Raw genomic sequence first — 26419 nt, 5'->3', positions numbered from 1 at the left:
GATTTTCTTTCATCGTTTTGAGAAGTTCCAATAAAGTTGAAAATTACCGGAGTCTGTGCTGCGCGCTTTGGTCTTTTTCTCTAGTTTTAGAAATAAGACTCTTTGAGTGTTTGGTTTTATACTTGTTTTGGTGAAGTTTTTCATACAATGATAAAAAAGTAAAAAAAATTAAAAAAAAAACTCTTTGAGTGTTTGGTTTTGTATTTGCATGGAGCTGGTTTATGGGCACCATGCAAACCAAGGTTGATCCGCAATGTGTCGCTGCCTAATGAAGTTAGGAGTTAGGCATATCTGTGAAGAGGTTCATATGGAGCTGGTTTATGCGGAACCATACGAAGCTGGGTTTACATGGAGCTGGTTTATGTGGCACCATATAAATCTTGGGTGATTCGTTACCTTGAAATAGAGGAGTCAGAGTTACCTTGATAACTAAATAGATGGATTTTCAGCAATGGTCTGTCTAGCTATCGCCCTGGTATTAAACTCTTTGAGTGTTTGGTCTTATGCTTATTATCGTATATCTGTGAAAGGTTCGCATGGAGCTGGTTTATGTAGCATCGCATTTATTTTGAAAAATTACATAGAGCTGGTTTTTGCGGAACCGCATGTATTTTTGAAAATTTGCATGGAGCTGGTTTATGCAGCACCACACTTTAAAAAAAATCTTCTTCGGATGTTTGGTTTTGTAATATCTGTGAAGGCTTCGTATGGATCTGGTTTTTGCAGAACCATACGAATCTAAACTTATATGGAGCTGATTTATGCAACACCTCATTTAAAAAAAATCTTCAGATGTTTGATTTTGTAATATCTGTGAAGGGTTCATATGGATCTGGTTTTTGCAGAACCGTACGAATCTAGATTTACATGGAGCTGGTTTATGCGACACCATATAAAAAAATTCTTTGAGTTTTTGGGTTTTATATTTGTTTTGAGAAGGTCTTGATATAAAAATCTTGAAGTGTTTGGTTTGCGTTTGTTCCAGTGGTTAGTTTCTACCTTTGTGAGTGGTTTGTTCCGAATACTTTAAGTGTTTGTGATTTCAAAAATGAAAGAGGCTATGTCATTTACATGATATGGTTACCATGTTAAGGGTTAGTGAGAGACCACTTTCCTATTGGCTTATGAACTTTAAGTCTTGTAATGTCCTTTTATTATTTTACTTTTGTGGATATTATCTTTGAACCAAAAATCCAAAAATTGCTTTGCTTTATTTTCGGGTCGATCAAAATGTGTTGTCTGTTCGGCTTTGGCATTCGCGCGACAAGCACGCTTTGCCAAAGAGGGGCATCTGTAGACACCCCATTTTGACCGAACCCCTAATAGTTTGATTTGAGTAAAAATCCTTCAATTAGGTGAACTAAAGTCCCAAATTGTACCCTAGGTTAGTTTAGGATCCCAGGAAGGTCCCTTTAAAATTTCGTTGAAATCTGTCAAGGTTTGCTTAGAATACGGCTAAGGTAGGTAGCCTAATATAAATATAGTGTAGTAGAAGGGGAGTGTTTTATCTGGTTTAAGGGTTGTCCAGTTAGATTAATTAGCAGCATAGGGGTTGTCTTAGGCGACTAAAAGGTCCGAATTCCTTATAATTTTTCATTAAGAGTTTTTCCAATGGATTGCCCATTTTTAGTAGAATACAAGTGAAATAGCATGTAGGAGGGGTCCCATAACATAATGGGGCCTAAACATTACTAGTTTTTTTTTTATAAATAGGAGGCATGGGTTTCATTTTCCCTAATTTTTGTTTTTTCCAAACCCTAGCAGAGCTCTTAATAGAGAAGGAGAAAAGAAATCTCATCGTCCAAACCCTAATCCCTCGACCAAGGATCTTCTTCTCCTGGAAGCCCTATCGGATTCTGATCAAAATTTTTACCCGTAGCTAGCTTTTGGTTCTTCCTTTCTTGCTAGCCTTTGTTGTGATCTTTATTTTTGTCTTTAAATCTCGAATTTGGCTTTAGAAACCCTCGATTAGAACTATTTCTCTTGTTTCTATCTCCAAAAGCTCAGATTTGTTATAAATTTGTGCCGAAGATCAACCTAACCTAGATTTTAATACTCTTCACTGGAATTTTATAATCCGAATTTTGTTGAGGAGAGAAGATAAAAAAACAAAGCAAAGCAAAAGAATATAAGAGTCAAAGCAAGTAGAGCACAGATCAAATAAAGAAGTGGAGTTAGAGATTATCTTTCAGGTAAGTGAACTAATTACTGAAAAATGATCTTATGCTTATGAACATAATTATTTTAATTGATTTTGATGAATTTCTGTTTATTATTTGACTTCCTTATGTCATTGCTATATGATCTACCTTGAGGTTCTCGTAGTAAAATTAAATTCATATTTTATTTTTTATTTTTTTTTAAGATCTGATTTATTCTATAGTTAAATTTTGTATGAGATTTTAGAGACAAAGCATAAGAATTTTCAAAATTTAGATCTGAATATCCTGTATTTTAGTAAGTTTTAACATTTTTAATTTAGATCCAGATTTAGCTTTTGAATTGATACTTTATGTTACTGCATTACTGCGAATGTTATGGTTTTTGGATGAGAACTTTCATGTTTTGGATGTTGAGACTAGGATCCAAATCTTGTTGAAGATCACTTAAATTTGTAGCTCATATTTCAGTGTAAGAGATTTAGATTTAGATTTAATGCTCTGTTTGGCTCATCAATATGTATAGCTGACTTTATAAAAATTGAGATTTGAATATGAATGATGTTCAGTTTTAAAAATATATATACTCTATCCTGTGAAAGATGAAAATGATTTTAAAGTGGATATGTCTGATTTCTTTCTTGATTCTATTGTTCGAATGTGTGGAATATGTCACTTGATTTTTGTGATCAGGTAAGTAATTACTTGTTTGTTGAATCGATGATCCTTCTTAAGAGTATTGAAATACATCAAAGAAAATGGGTAAAGGCATTGATTATGCTTGATTAATTTGCATAATTCATCAAATATATGTAATTTTGAGTGCAAGTATTTTTCCTTGTTAGTTGCTGTGTTTTGGCTTGATAGAGATTATACTTGTGGTATCAGGACCTCTGAAAATTTGCAGGTTTCTGTGGGATTTCAGTTCAAGTACTATTGCCAGTTTCAGCAACTAGTGAGCAGGGCCTGAATCCAAGCCAACTCCCCATCAAGAAGACTTACAATCTTTGGAGATTGGCTAGATGTCACTTCTGAATTGAGAAACTCTATCAAGACAAGCTTTTACTATTTCATTAACTTTCCAGTGTGTGCATTTTGTTTGTTGTTTAACCGTTCAGATTAGAGTATTCTTTGACTTGAGATATAGTCTCTTTTATTCAGTAATTGGTGGATTTTAACTAAGGAACATTTTCTAAGGATCGAAGTCTGTCATTGTGTATTGAAAAACCAAACCCATATAAACCTTCTCTGCAAGGAATGATTTGACAAGGTTTGCACATTCGCTATTTCATATCATGTGTTACAACACTTGAACGTCACATCTCAGCCAACTTGCCCTACGTCACTCACCCCCCTTCTTTTCTAGTGTAAAAGCTGACTGAGTTACTGGATAATACAGTCCCCTTTTTACACTATCATTCTAACTAGGCTCGTCCTATTAGGAAATTTTGGCCCGATTTTGATGAAATTTTGTAGGGACTTTATTGGGATCCTAACCTACGCTAAGATGAATTTTAGGACACTAATTCACTTATTTGAAATATCTTTATTCACACATGACGGTTTAAGGTTCGGTCAAAATGGGGTGTCTACAAATAGCGGTGGCATTCCCTGGTACATCAAGTGGCTTACCCTGTTCACGTTGGTCTTATACCGGTGGCACTTCGAACAATTCCAGTGGGGTGCCCTGTTGACATTGGTCTTTTTGAATGAAACCCAGCCCGTATTACCTTTCCGGTGGCGTACCCTTTTCACATTGGTTTTGCTGGTGTCGGTGACTTATTATAGAAATGGGACCGTTATCTTGTATTGAAACCCTAACCCTAACCCTACATCAGTTTGTTTTTATGTATATATATAAGGACTTCTTAAGGTAAAAAACCATTCCGAAGAAACCCTAGTAGAGTCTTTTCGCCACAGCTCTTCCTATCCTCTCGGAGATAGATTGGCAAGAGAAAAAGGATAACTGATTTCCTTCTTTTGGATCACTAAGGTATGCCTTGCTGTTAGGGTTTGTTCGATTCCCTTTCACCACTGACTATGAATCATGGCTATTTGATCCGAAAAAATATTTTCTTTGTTGATTTATCCGAAAAATTAATAGCCACCCTCTCACCAAGCACAATCATCACGTCCTCCTTACAGTCAACATTCCTTTCTCAGTTCCCATCACCTCGACGTCGGTTGCAGTTGGTTAGACATTATCTTTTGTAATGAGCTCGTACCTATAGTGCCTCCTCAAGTAAGGTATATCATTCTGATAGGAAAGAAATATATTGTAAGATATAGGATATAATAAATATAACCTCATACAAAACAAAAATAAAATTATGGAGAATAAATTTACCTGCCCGAAGTCCATACCCTCGAAAGTAGAGAGACGGTCAATGTATCGCAACACAAAAATACCATAGTCGGTTCTGCATCGATTGCTACATCATAAACTAAGCTTCAAATGCTTTCTATACATATAGACATTTCTTGAAAAATGAAAGTGATCAACAACTTATTATCTTGCTGCGGACAGTCTAATATGTGATAGGCCAATTGTCAATGTCGTGACCACGCAAAACCATAATACTTCTTACCTTATCCAACTGCAAACACAACATAATAAAATTAAAATAGGGACGAGATATAAATATTTGTAGGCTATGACAACAATGATCAACCGATACTTATAGTTTTGCTTACTTCTTCAACTTCTAACCACTTAATTTCTTCATTGTATAATGAGTTGTATATAATGAGTATCCTTCTATCGACGTCGGCAAGCAAAAGTATGTAATGTAATGAATGAAGAATTGGGCAAAATTCTGCGAGCCAGTTTTAATTTTCCACCGGGAGAAACGTGTCAACATACTTCTAAGACATTGGGCGTAGTCCTCGCGGAGCCCACCTGAGCTTTCTTCTTACTCACCTTGGGCAGGTTAGTCGGGTTAACCATTTGCTGCATAGTCATACAATCAGAAGAGTGATGTGACGTTCATTTATCACTATTTATTGTACCTTAAAAGTATCATGCTAGAGCATGTGCTTACGTGAAAGGCGGCACCTAGAACGTGCACCCCTGGTTGTGTAGCTGCCAGTCTTCGATTCACTTTGTCTACATATGAATCGAATGCCTAACCAAAAGCAAATAGCTTCATTAGTTATACAGACGATTAAATCACTAAAAATGAAATCAGTAGTATAGTATCATTAGCACTGGTAGTGACAGCATTGCTACTCACAGTGTTTATAACCTCCTCCCCCGACAAGATGACGGTCTTAAAGTTGTGACTCTCCTCTGCATATTGTCTCTCAAATGTCGTGACGACCTTCTCTTTCTCGGAAGCGGATCGGGTGTCTTCGGTAAAGGGAGAGGAACAACAGCTGTGGTTTTTTTGTCAATGACCACCTTGCCCTTCTTAGCTTCCGACAAGGTCGGAAGCAGAAGCGGCTGATCTAATTTCTACTTCCTCAGCCCTTTTTCGTGAGGGTCAACAACTGTGGTTTGTTGGGTATTTGTCCATGATCTCTTGGCTATGTTCTGTCTCCTTTCATTGATAGAAGCCATGCAGGCTAGTTTATCAATTGTGGCTGGAGCTATAGAAGTGATGACCTCCATATATGCTCCCTTGCCCACGACATCTGGACCTTTGCTATCCTTAGCTTCCTTATTCTTATCAAAAATGGATGCTGGTTGCTTCGTTGTGGGTAGAGTTGTAGAGCCACTTTATTTGTTCCATCGACCGCCACAAGTAAAAGCTTTTTTTTTTTGCTTTCTTAGGCCCCTTATCATCTTTATTATCCTCCTCCATGCGGGATTTGAGTAAACCCCCCAACTTCCGTAATTTTACTGTCAACTCTGATATTTCAGTGCGGAGCCCTTTGTTTTTAGCCCGCAATTCATCTAGCTTCTAAAGGCAGACTCCAAGACCCTCAACTCATCTTCCTGTCTTTTTAAATTTCCATCCTTGTCAGCATGAAGTGCTTCCTTGCTAATTACTTCTCTTTGTCTCAAACTCAAAGCAAGTTCCCTGCTATGAAAATCAACTTCCCTATAAGTTAGCTCATGGGCAGCTTCAGGGGGGATAACTGGGCAAAGAATAGCACAAATGTTATTATATGTAAAAGAATATGGAAGCAACTAGTATTGTGAACAACTAATATACCTAGTTAACAGGTTCATGGGGTTGAACACCAAGATTGTGATTTGCCTCCGCATCGTCCTTCACACGCAATGCCTTCACAAATTTATTTGACGGAACATATGGAACAAGCTTTGTCTTTCCCTACTACTAAGTTACAGCTTTACCTGTGCGGATCTTGTACGAGAGTGTGAACCTCCATCTGCACTAGCATGCCCTATTTCTTCTCCTTCTTCTGCTGCTGCCTAATTACAAAATATATTCACCCATCGATCAAAAAACAGTTTACGTAACACCGTTAAACATTATGCGCTAATCTATATCACTCACTGTAGGTTCGATTGTGAACAACTCCTCATATGACAGGTCAAGATCAAGAATGATCTACAAAATTTCAAATGATTTAGATACATGTCAAAGCTCTAGAAACAACTAGACCTCCATAAGTGATGATGGCATCTAACAATGTTATTTTGTTACCTTGTGTGCCTTTTCAAATCTAAAATATTTTTTGTACACTTCCCGGTCGGTGGACTTTCCGGCCTTATATCCCTCCCATCTAAAATAGCGTGGCACGGCATTCGCATTGGAGGGAGCTACGAAGTCCGTGTGCTCATAGAACCACACCTGTGATTTCACGAGCAACAAGATTATACACTAATCAAATCTAAAAAATTACTCATTGAATAATTGAATCAAAAAATTACTCGTGGAATAAGTATGTGATCCTAACCTGGTAGGTAACAATCGCACCATGGAAATATGTAGTCTTGTGTCCCGCTTCCATCTTTACCTTGTTTTTCAGTAAAATCTCGTACACCTTATGTCCCCAGGAATATTTAAAGATTTCACCAACATTATCCAAATAATCACAAAAAAACAAAATCGACTCTATGCTTCGATGTAACGAATAAGAAAGTTGAAAACAATAGCAAAGTAAGTAGACGTACACTCTCCTCCACTCTGAGAGGATCTGCTAGAGATTCTTTCAGCCTTTCAAAAATTACTTGGGACTCAATGGAACTAAATCCGGCAAAGGTCTTCCTAAATGGGGTCATTTCAGACTTACCTAATTGAATTGCCTCCCCCTTTATGGGCAATCCAAATATGGCGCCCACATCACAGGCAGTAAATGGTACCGATTGCCCTCCAAGTTTAAAGGCCTTGGCCCCTGTTTCCCAAGTAGGAATCAACTCTTCCAACAGGGCACGGTTTATAGACATGTCGTCAATTTTTCAAACTAAGGTCGAGAACGGAGTCCTCCCCAACGCAACCAGATGCTCCTTTCTTAGGGATAGTTGTTTGTAGTAGTTTTAAAATTTGACGGAACTACATCTGGAATCATATGGAACCTAAAAACAAGACGATGTAATTAGGATCTTCATCTGAAATCAAAATGACATCTTACATAACTACCCAAATTAACTTGATCTGGGAATGAAACGGAATGAAACAGTAACTAGTGCTTTGATCTAGGAAAAAAATTATTTTCATATACCGGTGGCATTCCTTACCAATCCGGGTGGCGTACTATCAAACTTTAAAAGGGTAGGCCACCGGTATATGACATTACGCCGCTGGAAAGTATAATGATAGGAAGGGTGAGGCGATAACGCCACCGGAAAGGTAATCACTCCACCGAAAAGGGGAAATGCAACCGGTATTTTATTTACCCAGTTAATGATAGGAAAGGTGTTCTGATAACGCCACCAGAAAGGTAATATCGCCATCAGTATTTTATTTACCTAGTTAAAATTAATGGGATAACGCCACTGGAAAGGAAATAACGCCACCGGTATTATATTTACCCAGTTACGTAATGCGATAACGCCAGTGGAAAGGAAATAACGACCGGTATTTAATTAACCCAGTTACTGATAGGAAAGGTGAGGCGATAATGCCACCGGAATGGTGGTAACGCCACCGGTATTTTAAATGAGTATTAACTAGATAAGCAAATACTATTATAGAGATATGAGTTTTACCCAGATAACCAAATACTATTGTAGAGATTATCCCACCGGAGAGGTAATACTCCTCTTAAATAAAAGATAAAACCTAGAAAAGGAAGGTACTCCGGTGGGGTCCCCGTTTGTTTCAGTTATCACGGTCCATTTACAGTTTAACATTAAAATGCAAAAAAAAATTTTTACCTCTCTCTTCATCCTTCCCGTCTTCACTGGTGATTCCACAGGAAGAACCTCAGTTGGTGCAGTTCGTGCGGCCTTCTTGGATTTCTTCAAACCGGCCATTTTGCATTTAGATTGGAGGGGAGAGGGTTTGATGAAGAGAGGGAGTTTGACAAACAAATGGAAGGCAAGGTTGAACAAACAGTAGGAATGAAAGAGTTAAAAGGAAGAAGATGATGAATATAGAGAGATGGAAACGGATGAAATGACGAGGGAGCGCAAACGGTGGGATGGTTTTGGTTTAAAATTTTCAGAAATGCCGGTGGTATCACTAGAAGACGCCGCCGTTCCATATTATCAGTCCACGTGTCGTGGATTCGACCGTCTATGCATATTAGTGACGGCCAAGATTTAGACGAACCCATGGGACTTGGTGTTCAAAGGAAAATTTCAAATCCAAACCAAACCAGCTGTGTATAAAGGGGCCACCGTTCCAAAAAGTTATTTAACATGTGTCAAGCATCCATCCGTTTCTGGTTATTTTCGACGGCCAAGATTGAAACGAACCCAAGGTTCTGTTGGTTCAAATGCACATTGATACGAACCAAAAGAAGCCTTGTGCAATGCAACAACGTAAATGGGGGTACGATGCATTAAATACAGGGGGTTTTTTTGTACAAAGAAAATACTAAAATAATGAAAAAGAGAATCATGGAAACACAAACATATGAGGACTCTATCTTTGTTCTGATAATGTAAGAAGGGTATTGGAGTCTTTTTCCCACCTGATTTTGAAGAATCACCATTGTTTAATATTTAATTTAATAAGTACCCGAAATCCGTAATTTCCGGTAACTAATGCCCGCATTCCGTATTTTTCTTGGTGAGATTTCTATGAATTTTTGTATCAAAAAATTTGGTTTCACATTTTATTAGAAAAAACAAGTATTCTTAATTGAAATAAGAGCAATGATAGATACAAGGGAGCCCTTGCATAAAGAGCAGCAAAAGGGCCTTTCATTGGATCCACGTCATTTTCAGTGACATTTTAAAATCAATGGAAAACGTAAAATCAGTTACATTTGAAGACGTGGATCCAATCAAGAGCCCTTTTGCGGCTCTTTATGCAAGGGCTCCCTTGTATCTATCATTCCTCTTGAAATAATTATTTAAAATTTGATTCCATTCCGGCGTTGGTCTGGACAGTACCAAACACTAGAATGGGAATCACGATTGATTCCCTAAATAAATTCCAGCTCTTACACAAACACTAGAATTGGGCACCCCCATGTAACTATGATGGTGGGTAGCATAAGACCATGGAAGAAACAAAGTTGAATGATGGTGGAAGGAATCTTCCCTCCAAAAGATGGGTTTGATTCCATTATTCCAATCACTCAACCCTGATGACAAGAATGCCTGCAGCATCTTCGTCAAATTACTTCCATTCTCTGGCGGATTTTCAAAGTATGATTCTGCAAGAATGGTCCGATTCCAATCATTCAATCTAGTAACCCCAAAAAATGCCCGTCACATCTCTGTCAAATAATTAAATTTTTTCTAATAAGTTTTGGGGCCTTTTGGTGAAAATAGCTTCGGTAGCATAGTGGTAGTGCGTTCGCTTCGTAAGCCAAAGGTCGCGAGTTCGATCCTCGCCGGGAGCTGTGACTTAAAGTTTGTGTATAGAGTCCGGGCATCGATATTTTTTCCTTTTCGTTGTCCTTTCTTTTGATAGGGTGTGTACTGTTGGGTTCTTTCTTGACAAGTCCTTTTTTTGGGGCCACATGGACATGATGGACCGTTCATCTTACCGGAGAGCACAGATCTCTCAATAGCCGTTGATTGAATGATCTTAGCCCCTTGATCTGGTTTGGGTTTCCACCAAGAGAAGCTAAACCGTTGGATTTTATTTTTTTTCAGTACAAGAAGGGACCAGAAACATCTATTCATGCAATCAATGGTTACTATGATGCCCAGCGGATCAAAAAAAGTGGATCACCCTTGTGATCACCATTCTCTTCCATAAGAAGTATAGAAGTAATTTTTCTAGTATGAGTAGCAAAGGTAAAAGAGGTCATCGATCCAACCATTCAATTGTTGGGCCCCACTGTAGATGAGCGTTACAAAATTATGTGCCTCAATTGTTGGGCCCCACGCTTTCTAGTAAAAGAAAATTTGAAGAAAATGATATCCACAGTTCCTTGTTTTAGTCAGGGCATTCCATGTGCTTTCTAACAGCAGATAAAAAAAGCTACCAATATTGGCACACTACCACGTTTTAATAATTGCAGGCACTCAGATTGTCTTTTTCTTAAAATTGGCTTGTGAGAGCCTATTGGGTACTGTAATAAGATTTGACAGCTCTTTGAATCGTAAAAGATTAAATGAGTTTGTGGAATTATCAAACATGGGTGTGCTAATAATGAGTCATTATCAAAACAAAGAGCGTGGATATCATTTCCCTATTTAAACCCCCTTTCTAGTAAAAACACCCTTTCACATTTAGTTTGAAGTTTGAACTACGCTTTTGACTGGTACAACTACATAAAGCCCCCCAGCGGTCCCTACAGCCAACCAGAAAACCTAACAATGAAGGGTGACTCTTTCCAAATGTTAGCTCAAAAAAAAAGGGGGGAGGGGGGGGGGGAGGGTAATCTATAGATGGAAAGAAAGGGTGTTATGTAGAATATTTTCAATAAATTATCCAATAACCTAAACCTCAGATAATAATAAAACTAAAATAAAATCAGGTGTTTACAACATCATTCCTCTTAAGAATCATTCTAGAATGAGAAATGCAATAAATACCAATGATCCCTTTTCTAAAGCTCACCACCCAACAACACATAAAACCTGAAAAATCACTAAATGCCCTTCTCAAGCATTGCTCGGACCTTCATAGGAAGTCCATAAAGCCGTATAAATCCGGCAGCATCAGCCTGGTTATAAATCTGCCCACTCTCAAACGATGATATATCTACCCTATACAAGCTGTAAGGACTCTTCCTGCCCACAACAGAGACAGACCCTTTGTATAATTTTAGGGTTACTGACCCTGTTGTGGTCTCTGTAATCTTCTCCATGAATGCATCCATGGATTGACGGAGAGGATCAAACCAACGACCCGCATAAACCAGTTCAGCGTATTTTAGAGCCAGCGAGTCTTTAACTTGCATGGTCTCTCTGTCAAGTGTCAAAGATTCGAGTTCGCGGGCGGCGTTGAAAAGGAGGGTCCCACCTGGAGTTTCGTAGACTCCACGGCTTTTCATTCCAACAAGCCGGTTTTCAACCATGTCAACACGGCCAATTCCGTGTCTTCCTCCAATTTCATTGAGCTCTGAGAGGAGTGATACCGGAGAGAGCTCCTTCCCGTTGACAGATACAGGGAGTCCAGAGACTACTCCAATCTCTATGTATCTGGATGGATAGTATATGAAAAACAATATCAATTTATAAATGAAATTTAGACAAAAAAGACCTGACAAACACAACGGGGAATGAATTATACAAACCGAAGAAAAATTTAGAAATAAAGAGACAGTGTTAATGTGACAAAACGAGTGGAAATAACAGCTTCCAAAGAGTAATATCCATGTTATTTTAGAAGAGAACCACAAGAAATTCTGAATGAAGAACTAAGAGGAAGACAGCAAGATGCAAGAAAATTAACAGTTTTTTTCTTTTGGAAAATAACAAGTCTATCATACGGAAGCTACTCAAGCAAACAAATCATAAATGGATTTTATTTATAACTTTCGAAAATCAAGACTCCTAGAAATAAGAACGGAAACCGATCATTTAGAGATATTCAGTAGCTTTTTGTAAATGGGGACTGGCTCAGTGACCCTATCTGGACTTTGTAACTCTTCTCTAGATGGAGCTGTCATATGGCTCTAACAGCCAATCAAAAAAGTTTAAAATATAAGGTACTTATGTATCAAAAGAATGTGTAAATATCAATTAAGGTGAAAATGAAATGAGGTCTCATACTCTGGCTGATCGGGAGCATCTTCCGGGTCAACAGTCATCATGTACATGTCCTTCTTAGGCTCATTTGCAGGATCTTCCAAAATGTCGCCCTTCAACGTCACAGATAAAGAAACACAAGGTGAGCATATTCTTCTTAAAGTCAAATTCAGAAATTTTGTGCCCCCCATGTGCCCAATTATTTCTGAATCTAGCTGGTAATATATCATCCATTTTTTTTCTTCTTTTAATAGATAAAGAGATCACCCCTCCAATCAACCACTATTCTTTCTTGTAGGACCAAATTATGAACTCTAATCAACATAGTTTCTGACCTGACTGATTTCAAATTCAATAAAAAACTAAAAAGCCAGAACACTGTCATCGGCATGGAATACGAGAGAAGGAGAACGTCCGTCATTTTCTGATTTTTCGCCCTTCTTTCCGTCAAGCGAGAGAGTAGGAGATCGTCCCATGTTTCCAGGTTTTAGAAATCTCCGGATGGGGGAGAGATTTCTAAAACCTGGATTTCTTACTTAAAATCCAGGATATTGGATTGTAAAATCCAGAATTTTACACCGCTATCAAACTAAAACCTGGATTCTAAAATCCACATATCCAAATAGCCCCTACGTGTCCACATCACAAAAAAGAGAGCTATGGAAGGATCTTCTAGTACACATTTATAGAAAAGCAACGAGCTATTAGAATTACCTCATGGCTAAGGTGCCATAAATTCCTGTCTCTGCTGTAGATAGATTTCTTTGTCACTGGAACAGGGACATTGTGTTTCTTTGCATATTCGATGGCGTCCTCCCGCCCTTTAATCTCCCACTCCCTCCATGGAGCCACAACATTGAGTTCAGGATTCAAAGCAAAGAAACTCAGCTCAAATCGGACCTGCAGAGAAACATTGTTGACACATGTAGGGTTTAAAAGAAAGGCCAATAGTGGATATAATTCACTGAGAGCAAATGCAAAATACCTGATCATTTCCCTTTCCTGTGCACCCATGGGAAACTGCATCTGCTCCAACTTCTTTGGCAACGTCAACCATGGCCTGTGATTTAAAATATATAATAGAAATATGTCATTTCTTTTATTGGCAAAATGTAATTAGGAGAGTAAGACAATCATAAGACAGTGCAATCCATAAGGGGCAATGAGGCCCAGGTCACAATACCATTTGAGCAAGCACCGTGACTCCTAATGAATATGCAAACCGCAGTACCCTTTAGTTAAACATGATATAGCAATTACGCAATACTAAGAGATCTAATCAAATATCTCTCCATGAGTCCGCGGCATCAATTTGTCAAGACAGCGTTAATCTCATCAAATGGCCAACATGGCACAGAACAAGCAATCTATCCACTACCACTTGCAAGGCATTTAAGCATCCTTCGGAGAGCACAATCTATCCTAAACGTGAACAGTCAAAAGTCTCTACAAACAGCGGTTTCCTCGCAGATGGAGCAACTCCCTCCATCGAAATGGAATACATGTGGATGGGTACCAAATGACATCAATTGGGTCCAAACTACATGAGTTGTGTCGCAGCCTTTTTCTTTCCAGATTACACTATAACAGAGAAGACTAGCCTAGCCTAAAGAGGCATTGAGAGTTGAGACCGCTCAGTACCCCCGGGTATCGCATTCTGGAGTGAGAGCACACCTTCGATAGAAGTTTCCCAAATCTAAGGTCAAGATAATAAAGGGCGGAGAAACATAGGGTCCTTCCACCAGAAACCTAAACAATCCATGAAGCATCCCATATGTATAATGAAAAGCCATAAAAAACCAGCAAACAGATACAAGTTTATCTCTTGCAAGTCACAAATAACGCATCGGTCTCAATGCAACCACTAGTCAAGCAAATGTAACCTTGGCAGAAATGCGTCAAAATGCAATCCCAACTAATCTCATTTTCAAGAATACACTACAGTGACACTACAGCCCACTTAGTCACAATACTCAATTGTGGACAACACTGGAATTTAATTGCATAGAAATAGTATCGGTTAAATATCACCATCTAAGAACATCCTATGCAGAACAAATAAGGAAAAAAGTAAAGACAGAAAACTACTGCATCTGGATAAGACTCATTACCTTAGCAATAACAGGCCGGGCCATTGATGTCCCCAGCAAATACTTCCTTTCATAGATTGCACCAGCTCGCAAACAAGGAAATACGTAATCTCTCACAAATTCCTCCTTCAAATCTTTTATTACTAATTGACTCGCACCACTAGCTTTGGCCTTTTTTTCCAAGCCATCCATTTCCCCCGTACCCTTCAAAATAAATGTAAATACACAGGTAATTCATGGTAAAAAGATAATTCAACGAGAAAATCATCGTTGCAAAGGAAAAAATAGATAATTTTCAACTGGAGATGTAAGAAGAATCTACCGTAAGAGACAACAAGTAGTATGAAACAAGAGTTAAAATGCAAATGAAGAGGGACGGCTCAAATGAATTCTCAATAAAGAAAAGGAGTGGAGCGAATTTAATAAAGCAGAAAGATAAAGGACAATTTTTTTTTATAATGATAGAGATTGTTGGCATTTTTTTATTTTTTAAAGAAAAATGTTATTTTAATTCAAATTAAAAGGCTGTCCTTTAAGATAAAAGACCATTTGTAAGAGTTAAATCTCATAAATAGGAAGTTAGGTATGAATAAATAGTTATGTATATTTAGTATTCGCTGTTGACTACTCACAACTGAAATACACTCGAAGAGATCATCATCATTACAGAAGAAGAGGAAGGAGCACTCCAATGGAGTCTCACAATAGAATACGAGAAAAAAGCAAATTTGATAAAACAAGAGGATAAATGACAAGTTGGAAGTGTTAAATCTCATAATTACAGTTATGAAATAGTCCTGTATTTCTTGTATTTGTCGTTGACTAGTACAAATCACAATTAAAATATATATGTGAAATGATAAATTTGCCCCCCTTTTTTTTTACTTAGGACAGCCCCCTCTAATGTAAATGTATACAGTTATAGCATCAAACAAATACATGCATACAGAACTGTAAATGTGCATATCTGATATGAAATTAAAAAAATGTCATTCAAGCAGATCTGCAAGTACAAGCTCCTTTGATGAATTAAACGTTAACCATCTAGAACAGCTTTTATTATAAATTTATAATATAACTTAGCCTCTCAGGTACCATTCAAAAGGAAAAAAGAAAAAACTTAGCATCTCAGAAGAATCCAAAAATAAAATCCAATTTTAAAGTACAATACAAGAATGATAATTTGCTCAGGAACAAAATAGCATATTCATACTTATCACTGACTTACCTGACCAACATCTGCAGTGAAGCAAACGACGTCACAGCCATAATTCTCCCTGCAATGAAAAGTAGTAAAGGACGAGAGTGATGAGGAAACAAATTATCCAAATAGAAAGAATTAATATGTACAAATCCACTAGAAACATACAAGTCACGCAGAACAAAGCTTGCAAACAGGTAATCTCAAAACCCATGCATTATACATCACCTACAATTGCACGTTTGAGTTTACAACAATATTTCACAGAAATATATCAAATCATAAGTCCAACGACCTGTTCATGGCACAATAAGGTAGGGCGTAAAAGGTATGAAATGTCTGATGAAAGAAATCATTGCCCAATGAAAGTAAAATATATTGCAAATATATAAGCTATAAGTACAGTTATGCTTGCTCTCCCAAAAGGGATTTGGATGAAGGAAAGATAAAAACCCATTGGAGCTGGCCTCACTCAATATGAAAATGGAACATTTAGTCCTCTCAGATCCAAGTCTTTGATATTAATACAAAACTACTTTTTTGTTCAAGAATCTTATTTATCTTTATGGACCAAATGTACATGAAAACAAATAAAACAATGTATCATAGATGCTATACCTTAGCCAAGGGACAATCACTGAGGTGTCTAAGCCACCACTGTAAGCTAGAACTACTTTATTTAACTTGCCACGCAGTCCACCAGTTACAGACCCAGATGCACAAGTCTCTTTTTCACTGGCCAGTACAGCCTGAATGACTGCATTTAAGAACAATCATGTTAGAGTTACAAAGAGTATGGGCTAAAGGAGACAAAAATCTTACAGTAAATCAGAATGTTCAACAAATGTTTACAATAAAATGTCATATTTGCTGCATAGTAAGAAGAATATGCCATTTGGTAGCATAGCTACAGAATTCAATGAAATTCTGAAATGTTAAGGCTCAGTAGCTTCTATTGGAAGAAAATGATCCAAGTAGACGAACCCAACTAGAGCCAGGATTAGAGCCGGGTAGATTCCTTTCACCTTCTTCATGAAATTTTTCTAAAGGATTCATTTAGCCGAGCCAAACCAGTATGGGACAAAGCCTTTGTTGAGAGTTGAGTTGAGTTGTAGCTTCTCTTGGGAGGTGTTTTTCATGAAAAAAATTATAAATTTTGCTTTTAAAAAAATAAAAATTAGCAAATTTGCAAGATTTCATGACATCCAATTACGACAAAATTTTCAAATAACAATAAATTTGAGTAATTTCACAACATTTCTACAACCAATATTGCGTGATTTGAATCTACAACTGTTAAAATCTAAAAGAATACACTGAACCACCACTCCATATAGTTAATTTGGACTGTATTGTGAAAAATATACAAGTATGTGGAATATCTAGGGTTTTTTAAAACGCGAGTGATTATATTAAATAAAGAAAAAGTGGGACGTCCCGTGACTGGCCATGGGATCAATACAAGTATAGACTACAAAAGTGTACAAATAAGAAAAAAAAAACCCCAAAGGAGGGAAATAATCAAACATCTCTAGGCTCTTCTTGGATACGCCTGCCCTAGCTAACCTATCGGCATCACTATTTGCTGCTCTTTTGACATGATGGATACAAATGGATGAACCCGCCGCTCAGTCTTAGATCTAATCAAACCAATGGGAAAAATATCTATGCTTTGAATCCTTATTTTTCTGAATTTCCAACTCCTTTTTCAGTAGTATTAGAATTTCATTAAGTAGTCATAGAAATAAAAGTCCCAATCGAGATGAACAAGCAAAAAACAATACTATGCAAGTTCTACATTTTATATATCTAATCACAAGCGATGTGCTAGTCACCCCTTCCTTCGCTAATCTGCATGCATCCGCATTAGTCTCCCCCTACTTGTGACTAGACTGTACCTTAGTATTTTAATCTTTCCAATATTCCTTCAAACACAACAGCAGGGCTCCCTCCGTACCCCAGCCATAATATGATCCATCTGCTGACATTTAGTGAGCATCCTTCAATAAACAATGTCTCATTAAGGAACACAGAGTAATCTAAGTCCCTGCCTCATTAAGGAACGAGATAACTAATCTAACTCCCGGCTTCATAAATCTAACTCCTTTATTAAACAAAGCCTCATTTAGTTGATTGTGCCCACCACTTTAGTAATGAAAACCCTAACTTAAATTATTTTAGTTATGACATAAGTTGAAGGTCCCCCAACATTTCAAGTCACTAAAACCCCAAAGCAAAATTAAAAAGAAAAAGGATGATAGTGCTCCTTCCCCAAGTTTAAAATGGTGCTCTTGTATCAGTTGCCTAGATCTTCGCATGCACTAATGATGATGCTACTCGCCTGGATCCATGCAAACATTGAGTGGCCCACTTGACTTTAGCAAAAACCATACTTGGTAACATTGGAGTTAAAGCTTATAAAACCAACCACGAGGAGATTGTTTCAAACCATAGATAGCATTTTATAACTTACACAACTTACCAGACTCCCCTTGAGCAACATACCTTGAAGGTTGTAAACTTCCTCTTGTAAATTAGCATGCAAGAAAGCATTCTTTTAATCTATTTGCCACAACGGCAAATCTTGGTCAGAGACTAGAGAATCACTCTATTGGATTTTAGTTTGGCGATTGGAAAATTGTTTGATAGTAATCAATGCCAAACGTCGGTGTGTAACATTTAGCAACCAACCTTTCCTGCAAGCTCTCAATGGTGTCATCATGTGGATAATTAACAATATAAATACACGCACCTGCTGACATTTTAGCGAGTGATTATATTAAATAAAGAAAAAGTGGGAGGTCCCATGACTGGCCATGGGATCAGTACAAGTATAGACTACAAAAGAGTACTAAGAAGAAAAAAAAACCCCAAAGGAGAGAGATAATCAAACATCTCTAGGCTCTTCTTGGATACGCCTGCCCTAGCTAACCTATCAGCATCACTATTTGCTGATCTTTTGACATGATGGATACAAATGGATGAACCCGCCGCTCAGTCTTCGATCTAATCAAACCAATGGGAAAAATATCTATGCTTTGAATCCTTATTTTTCTGAATTTCCAACCCCTTTTTCAGTAGTCTTAGAATTTCATTAAGTAGTCATAGAAATAAAAGTCCCAATCGAGATGATCAAGCAAAAAACAATACTATGCAAGTTCTACATTTTATATATCTAATCACAAGCGATGTGCTAGTCACCCCTTCCTTCGCTAATCTGCATGCATCCGCATTAGTGTCCCCCTATTTGTGACTAGACTGTACCTTAGTATTTTAATCTTTCCAATATTCCTTCAAACACAACAGCAGGGCTCCCTCGGTAACCCAGCCATAATATGATCCATCTGCTGACATTTAGTGAGCATCCTTCAATAAACAATGTCTCATTAAGGAACACAGAGTAATCTAAGTCCCTACCTCATTAAGGAACGAGATAACTAATCTAACTCCCGGCTTCATAAATCTAACTCCTTCATTAAACAAAGCCTCATTTAGTTGATTGTGCCCATCACTTTAGTAATTAAAACCCTAACTTAAATTATTTTAGTTATGACATAAGTTGAAGGTCCCCCAACATTTTAAGTGACTAAAACCCCAAAGCAAAATTAAAAAGAAAAAGGATGATAGTGCTCCTTCCCCAAGTTTATAATGGTGCTCTTGTATCAGTTGCCTAGATCTTCGCATACACTAATGATGATGCTACTCGCCTGGATCCATGCAAACATTGAGGGGCCCACTTGACTTTAGCAAAAACCATACTTGGTAACATTGGAGTTAAAGCTTATCAAACCAACCACAAGGAGATTGTTTCAAACCATAGATAGCATTTTATAACTTACACAACTTACCAGACTCCCCTTGAGCAACATACCTTGAAGGTTGTAAACTTCCTCTTGTAAATTAGCATGCAAGAAAGCATTCTTTTAATCTATTTGCCACAACGGCCAATCTTGGTTAGAGACTAGAGAATCACTCTAATGGAATTTAGTTTGGCGATTGGAAAATTGTTTCATAGTAATCAATGCGAAACGTCGGTGTGTAACATTTAGCAACCAACCTTTCCTCTAAGCTCTCAATGGTGTCATCATGTGGATAATTAACAATATAAATACACGCACCTGCTGACATTTAGCGAGTGATTATATTAAATAAAGAAAAAGTGGGAGGTCCCGTGACTGGCCATGGGATCAGTACAAGTATAGACTACAAAAGAGTACTAATAAGAAAAAAAAACCCCAAGGAGGGAGATAATCAAACATCTCTAGGCTCTTCTTGGATACGCCTGCCCTAGCTAACCTATCGGCATCACCATTTGCTGATCTTTTGACCTGATGGATACAAATGGATGAACCCGCCGCTCAGTCTTAGATCTAATCAAACCAATGGGAAAAATATCTATGCTTTGAATCCTTATTTTTCTGAATTTCCAACTCCTTTTTCAGTAGTATTAGAATTTCATTAAGTAGTCATAGAAATAAAAGTCCCAATCGAGATGATCAAGCAAAAAACAATACTATGCAAGTTCTACATTTTATATATCTAATCACAAGTGATGTGCTAGTCACCCCTTCCTTCGCTAATCTGCATGCATCTGCATTAGTCTCCCCCCTATTTGTGACTAGACTGTACCTTAGTATTTTAATCTTTCCAATATTCCTTCAAACACAACAGCAGGGCTCCCTCCGTACCCCAGCCATAATATGATCCATCTGCTGACATTTAGTGAGCATCCTTCAATAAACAATGTCTCATTAAGGAACACAGAGTAATCTAAGTCCCTACCTCATTAAGGAACGAGATAACTAATCTAACTCCTGGCTTCATAAATCTAACTCCTTCATTAAACAAAGCCTCATTTAGTTGATTGTGCCACCACTTTAGTAATTAAAACCCTAACTTAAATTATTTTAGTTATGACATAAGTTGAAGGTCCCCCAACATTTTAAGTCACTAAAACCCCAAAGCAAAATTAAAAAGAAAAAGGATGATAGTGCTCCTTCCCCAAGTTTATAATGGTGCTCTTGTATCAGTTGCCTAGATCTTCACATGCACTAATGATGATGCTACTCGCCTGGATCCATGCAAACATTGAGTGGCCCACTTAACTTTAGCAAAAATCATACTTGGTAACATTGGAGTTAAAGCTTATCAAACCAACCACGAGGAGATTGTTTCAAACCATAGATAGCATTTTATAACTTACGCAACTTACCAGACTCCCCTTGAGCAACATTCCTTGAAGGTTGTAAACTTCCTCTTGTAAATTAGCATGCAAGAAAGCATTCTTTTAATCTATTTGCCACAACGGCCAATCTTGGTTAGAGACTAGAGAATCACTCTAATGGAATTTAGTTTGGCGATTGGAAAATTGTTTCATAGTAATCAATGCCAAACATCGGTGTGTAACATTTAGCAACCAACCTTTCCTCTAAGCTCTCAATGGTGTCATCATGTGGATAATTAACAGTATAAATACATGCATGTGCGCAACATTCTTTTAATCTATTTGCCACAAAGGCCAATCTTGGTTAGAGACTAGAGAATCACTCTAATGGAATTTAGTTTGGCGATTGGAAAATTGTTTCATAGTAATCAATGCCAAACATCGGTGTGTAACATTTAGCAACCAACCTTTCCTCTAAGCTCTCAATGGTGTCATCTATGAAGCACGGGTACGGGTATGGGGTGCGGGTACGACACGACACGGGTACGTGGGTACGTGATTTGCCAAAAAAACTGGGTGCGGGTACGTTCTGGTACGCCGAATATAATAATATATTTTAATATTTTATTATATATTTATAAAAATTTTAAAAAAAATTAATTGTAGAGCAATCAAATAACAATAACATCACCAAAATGGAGAATTCTAATATTACTCTTCATTTCATAAGTGATTAAGTTCCATATTTCAGAACATGAGGCATCAATACATCATTCATTAGAAAAAAAAAGTCTGTCACCAGTGTGTTAACCAGTGTGTTGACCAGTGCCTGACACGATGAATAATTTTTAGAGACCAAATTATGAGATTTTTTTTACCGGACTTTTGGGATTTAATAATGTTTGGACACGATAGATTTTATGAATTTTTAAAATTTGAAAAATAACCCACCGTTTGGAAGTTAAGAAAGTTAAAATTTTGACCCGACCCTTTATCTTTGAATTTTGTACTAGAACTGGAGTGTTGACTTTTTTTCCTTTTAGATTTGGGTGTTGAAACTATTTTTAATAATCCAAAAGGGGGGAATTCCGTTATTTACATGTAAATCTTAAGTAAATGGACAATAAAATAGTAAAGACATTTACTTAAATGGTTTACATGCAAATACGGAGTACAGGAAAGTAGATACTGAGTAGGTTTACATGCAAATACGGAGTACAGGAAAGTAGATACCGAGTACAAAAAAGTAGAGAGAAGTACAGGAGAGGAAAGAGAAGCAGCAGAACGTGTCGGGTACGCGTGGTGCGCACCCGACACGCACCCAACCACCAAAACTATTTCTTTCTTTCTTTTTTAAATGGGGTGCGTACCCCGGACGTACCCGCACCCCATACGTGTCGGGTGCGGGTGCGGGAGCCCCGGGAGAGTACCCGTGCTTCCTAGGGTGTCATCATGTGGATAATTAACAATATAAATACACGCATGTGTGCAACCCCCCCCCCCCCCCCCACACACACACACACACGCACGCACACACACACAAAACACCAACAACACGTTTTTCAACAAGTAATTCAGCTAGATCTCATGCTTAATTTTTCTTCTTTTGAAGGATGCTTGTTTCATGATCAATTGCCTTCATCCAACATAGTGAAGCAAAGGAAACAAAATTGGCAATAGGATGCTAAACAAACAGCATTTTGCATGCCTTCATCCATCGCAGTGAAGCAAAGGAAACAAAATTGGCAATAGAATGCTAAGCAAACAACATTTTACCTTTACGAATAGCTATAAGAACACTTGAAGAAGTATGATTAACCATAGTTTCCTCGAACACAAATGACAATTGTGGAACAAGTAGAGTCAAGTATCAACTTCTCATTAATTCCTTCTCGTATAAACCTGTAGTGGCTGTTTTTAGATAATATTTTTCTTTTTGAATGGTAAAAAGATTGCATTAAAGACGAAGAGAGACCGAGGAGGTCAGCAACATACAAGAAAAACAACACAAGCATAAAAGAGGAAAGGACAAGAAAAAACTACTACGATCCACAAGTATACTCGGGAAGGAAGAAAATCAAATAGCTCCAAGCTCTCCCTGGATACCCTTTCCCTAGCCAATCTGTCTGCCTCTCCATTAGCCGATCGTCTTACGTGATGGAAGGATATAGATGTTCCCTGGACCTTCTCTTGGATTTCATCAAAGAAGGCTATGAATCTCCATGGCATAGAATGTGATCCTCTGAGCCACCTTATTATATTGAGCGAGTCTCCTTCTATTACCACCTTGTTGACATCTTCATTCTCAAGAAACTTTATTCCTTGATGTATGGCTCATGCTTCCACTTAATTTGCATCTGCCAGTCCAATGGGACCCTTGAAAGCCCATTTTACCGAACCAAGTTCATCCCTAAAGAAATCTCCTATACCAAATGGGCCTAGTTTTCCCATACTTGATCCATCAAAATTGAGTTTCAAAAAACCATGAGCCCCCGCATCCAATCTTGCACCACCTTCGGTTCAAAGCTTGATTCATAGCAAATTTCCTTCCATACATACCATATATCGAAGGTTGAAACAAATCTAAAACATGAGAGAGTTTTTACCCAAGAGATGGTATTAGCTATCACCTTGTTGAATAGGAAATGGGGTCCTTTTATATGGCCTTTAAATATCCTTGAGTTACGTTCTTTCCATAGAACCCATATAGCTGCTAAAAATGCGACGTGCCACAGTATCCCCCCCTCTCTCTCTTCCATGGAGCTAATGCCCAACTTTCCAATAATTCCACTAGTTTTGCCGGAAACACCCATGCAATTCCAATTCTAGAAAGTACTTTGCCCTACACCTCTAGCCATCCTACAATGTAGGAGTAAATCATCCATTGTTTCACTGTTTTTAGAGGTGAAAAGAGAAAACTGGGACGGTTTTCGTCGAGGAGATCTGCACCAAAGGGATGTACTCCAAGAAAGTGGCATCATGAATGAACAAAACACTATAGGAGAGAGAAAAGAAGGGATTGCCAAGAAGGAAATAAAATGAAGAGACTTCACAAGTAAGATGGAAGACAGCATTCGATAGACCAAAAAACATGAAGTTAAGACCATGTCTCTCTTTAAGGACAGTCATATGAATTTATAAAGTACGAGCAACTTCAATAAAATGCTGATGTTTATGTTCGACTACTCAATTTTCTCATGGACCATTAAAAAAATTTCTTTTTCTTAAGACCATTAAAAAAAAGGAAATTTTTTTTTAATGGTTATGAGCACAAGAAGCTTGATGTGAAATACCAGAATTAGCAAGATATTTTGAAATTCATGTGGCGTATGCTCCTTTGCATCAAACCACAAATAATATGGAAACCAGCATAAAGAACATCCACAACAAGATAGATTGGAGTGAAATAAACTTAGAAAGGAAATGAATCCAAATTGACCAAACAAAACAGAAATGTTACCAAAGCTCTACATGGGAAAAAAAAGCCTGTGAATTGGCAAAATGGTTAGCATTAGTAAAGAATAGCAGAAGGCATAATTTGCGTGAAAGTAGCAATGTAGGATTGGATGGAAGTGTGTAAACAAATAAATAAATTACTGATAGCTGCTTCATCATTAATAAACTACCAATGCGGTCATACATGGTTTATGCCAAACAAAAAGTGTAGAGGACCTACAAATGCACAGATAATCCTTTACTATGTTCTAAAACTCTTTTTAATAATAACAAGAACACTAAAGATAATCATTTAGTCACAATACCTCGATTGTGTGAAACTTGAATTATGTGTGAAGTGTGACAAACGGCCATGTCACCATGGAGCCCACTTGATTTCGCCCCTAACTAATAAGGAGCAAGCACTATCAACCCATTAAAGCAAACATATACATAGAAAAAAAAAAAAATTCAAAAGTTACACCACCTCTAAGAACGAAGACAACTTCCTTGGGCAGTAAAGCTGATCACGATAAAAGGTTGTTTCTGCAAGATTGACACACCATAACCTCAAAATTAATATAAAAAATACAAATATACTACAAAGACCTAAATTCTCATCAATGTTCTCCATTTATGCCCCTCATTGCTCTTCTTTTTAGCTCAATTTATAGATCGTTCATTCATAAACAGAGGAAATAAATCTGCTTCCATAAGGCCCTGTTTGGATTGCAAGAAAAACATTTCTGACAGAAATTTTTCTTTCTTTCTATGATTTAGAGGAAATGATATAGTTATGGATAACTTAGAGGAACAAAATCATAAATAGGGTTTGTTCAAGTTATCTTCTTCATGTGTAAAAAACAAAAAAGCAGGAACTTTTAGAAATATATTTTCATTTCCTTCCAAAAAATTCTTGCTATACAAACAGGGAATAAATCGATTACTAGACGCGTTTATATGTCAAAAAGAAATACCTCTTCTTACCACCCAAAAAAAAAAAAAAAAAAAAAAAACTTAAAAAATTCAAGCATGCAACTACAAATAGCACCTATGAAAAACAAAACCAAACAGTTGCAAACCACACATTTTATATCATCATAGATAACGGAAAATTAAAGAAACAGACAGACAGACAGAGCTAGAGAGAGAGAGAGAGAGAGAGAGAGAGAGGATTTCCTGGGGGAAGAGAAGTAAAGAAAGAGACCTGCTTTGTTGGGGCCATGAAAGGAGAGGTTGGGGGAAGAACATGAAGCAATGGCCTGTAACTGAGCCATATGAATGCAATGCTCAAACTCTAGGGTTCAAACAATTTCACTTGAAGATATGTTCTCAATCTAGGGTTCCAAAATCTAGTGCGGATGAGCAGTCAAATGTGGGAATTTTCCCTATTGTCTCTTTTCTTGCCTTTTCAATCGCCAAGACTGGACAACCTTGTTTTAGGGTTTTTACTAGGGTTTAGCCGCCACACATACTTTGCCCAAGTGACATGCGACCGATTGGTCTGCATGCACGTGGGAATGCTGTGAGGGTTGTTGGGTAGGCCAATGTGGGGATCTTGTTCACGTGCGGAAATCAATAAATCATCCACCTTTGCTATTTTGGATGGAGACAAAGATTTTCTTCATATCCCTACTCCTTGTTTTGATAATGACACTCTCCCTTTGTTAAATAGTTTTTTGATTTACACTTGATAGTCCAGGAATTAGAGCAATGCTAAAAGTAGACCTGGCAAAATCAACCTGTGACCTTGGGTCGACCCAACCCACGCGTAAATTTGTGGGTACGTGTCACTCAAATTGACACGCGGGTCACCCAACCCGCGAAAGTTGGGTCGGGTGAACCCGCGGGTACCTGCAATTCGTTTTTTCTTTACCATTTTTTTTTGGTTTGAGTGGCTGGAATAGTCGAATTAAATTGAATACACCCCCTATTTTTCAAAATGGTCGGTACAGCCCACACCATAAGATGATCCAAACCGTCCATTTGATGGGTCACAAAGTAACTAGGTTGTGCCCAAAAAATCATTACCATAGGATGATTCTAACCCTCTGATCTAAAAAGGGACTCAGATTTTGTAAACTTCTATAGATTGGACGGTTAGGATCATCCTATCAAAATGATTTTTGGGGCACAGCCTAT

General features: G+C 37.6%; 1 protein-coding gene and 1 non-coding gene across 2 annotated transcripts; one reads left to right on the top strand and one right to left on the bottom strand.

Moving 5' to 3' along the window:
• The first annotated feature begins 10013 nt into the window (after positions 1–10013).
• Positions 10014–10085, top strand: TRNAT-CGU (transfer RNA threonine (anticodon CGU)). The gene has a single exon. It is a non-coding gene; the product is annotated as a tRNA-Thr (tRNA).
• Positions 10086–11129: 1044 nt separating this feature from the next.
• Positions 11130–25785, bottom strand: LOC143862280 (argininosuccinate synthase, chloroplastic-like). The gene is made up of 10 exons (XM_077373298.1): positions 25485–25785; positions 24765–24823; positions 24604–24685; positions 16297–16435; positions 15706–15754; positions 14499–14681; positions 13373–13447; positions 13102–13287; positions 12412–12500; positions 11130–11838 (listed from the first exon to the last, which is right to left on the bottom strand). Exons 1-10 carry the CDS (start codon positions 25552–25554, stop codon positions 11286–11288), a joined length of 1485 nt encoding a protein of 494 aa, XP_077229413.1. The 5' UTR covers positions 25555–25785; the 3' UTR covers positions 11130–11285.
• Positions 25786–26419: the final 634 nt, after the last annotated feature.

Source organism: Tasmannia lanceolata, unplaced genomic scaffold (genome assembly GCF_043159265.1).
Source record: "Tasmannia lanceolata isolate RefF3 unplaced genomic scaffold, GAP_Taslan_0.1 ptg000037l, whole genome shotgun sequence".
Lineage (NCBI taxonomy): Eukaryota > Viridiplantae > Streptophyta > Magnoliopsida > Canellales > Winteraceae > Tasmannia > Tasmannia lanceolata.
Note: the sequence above shows the minus strand (reverse complement) of the source record. Positions and strands in the feature narration are given on the sequence as shown.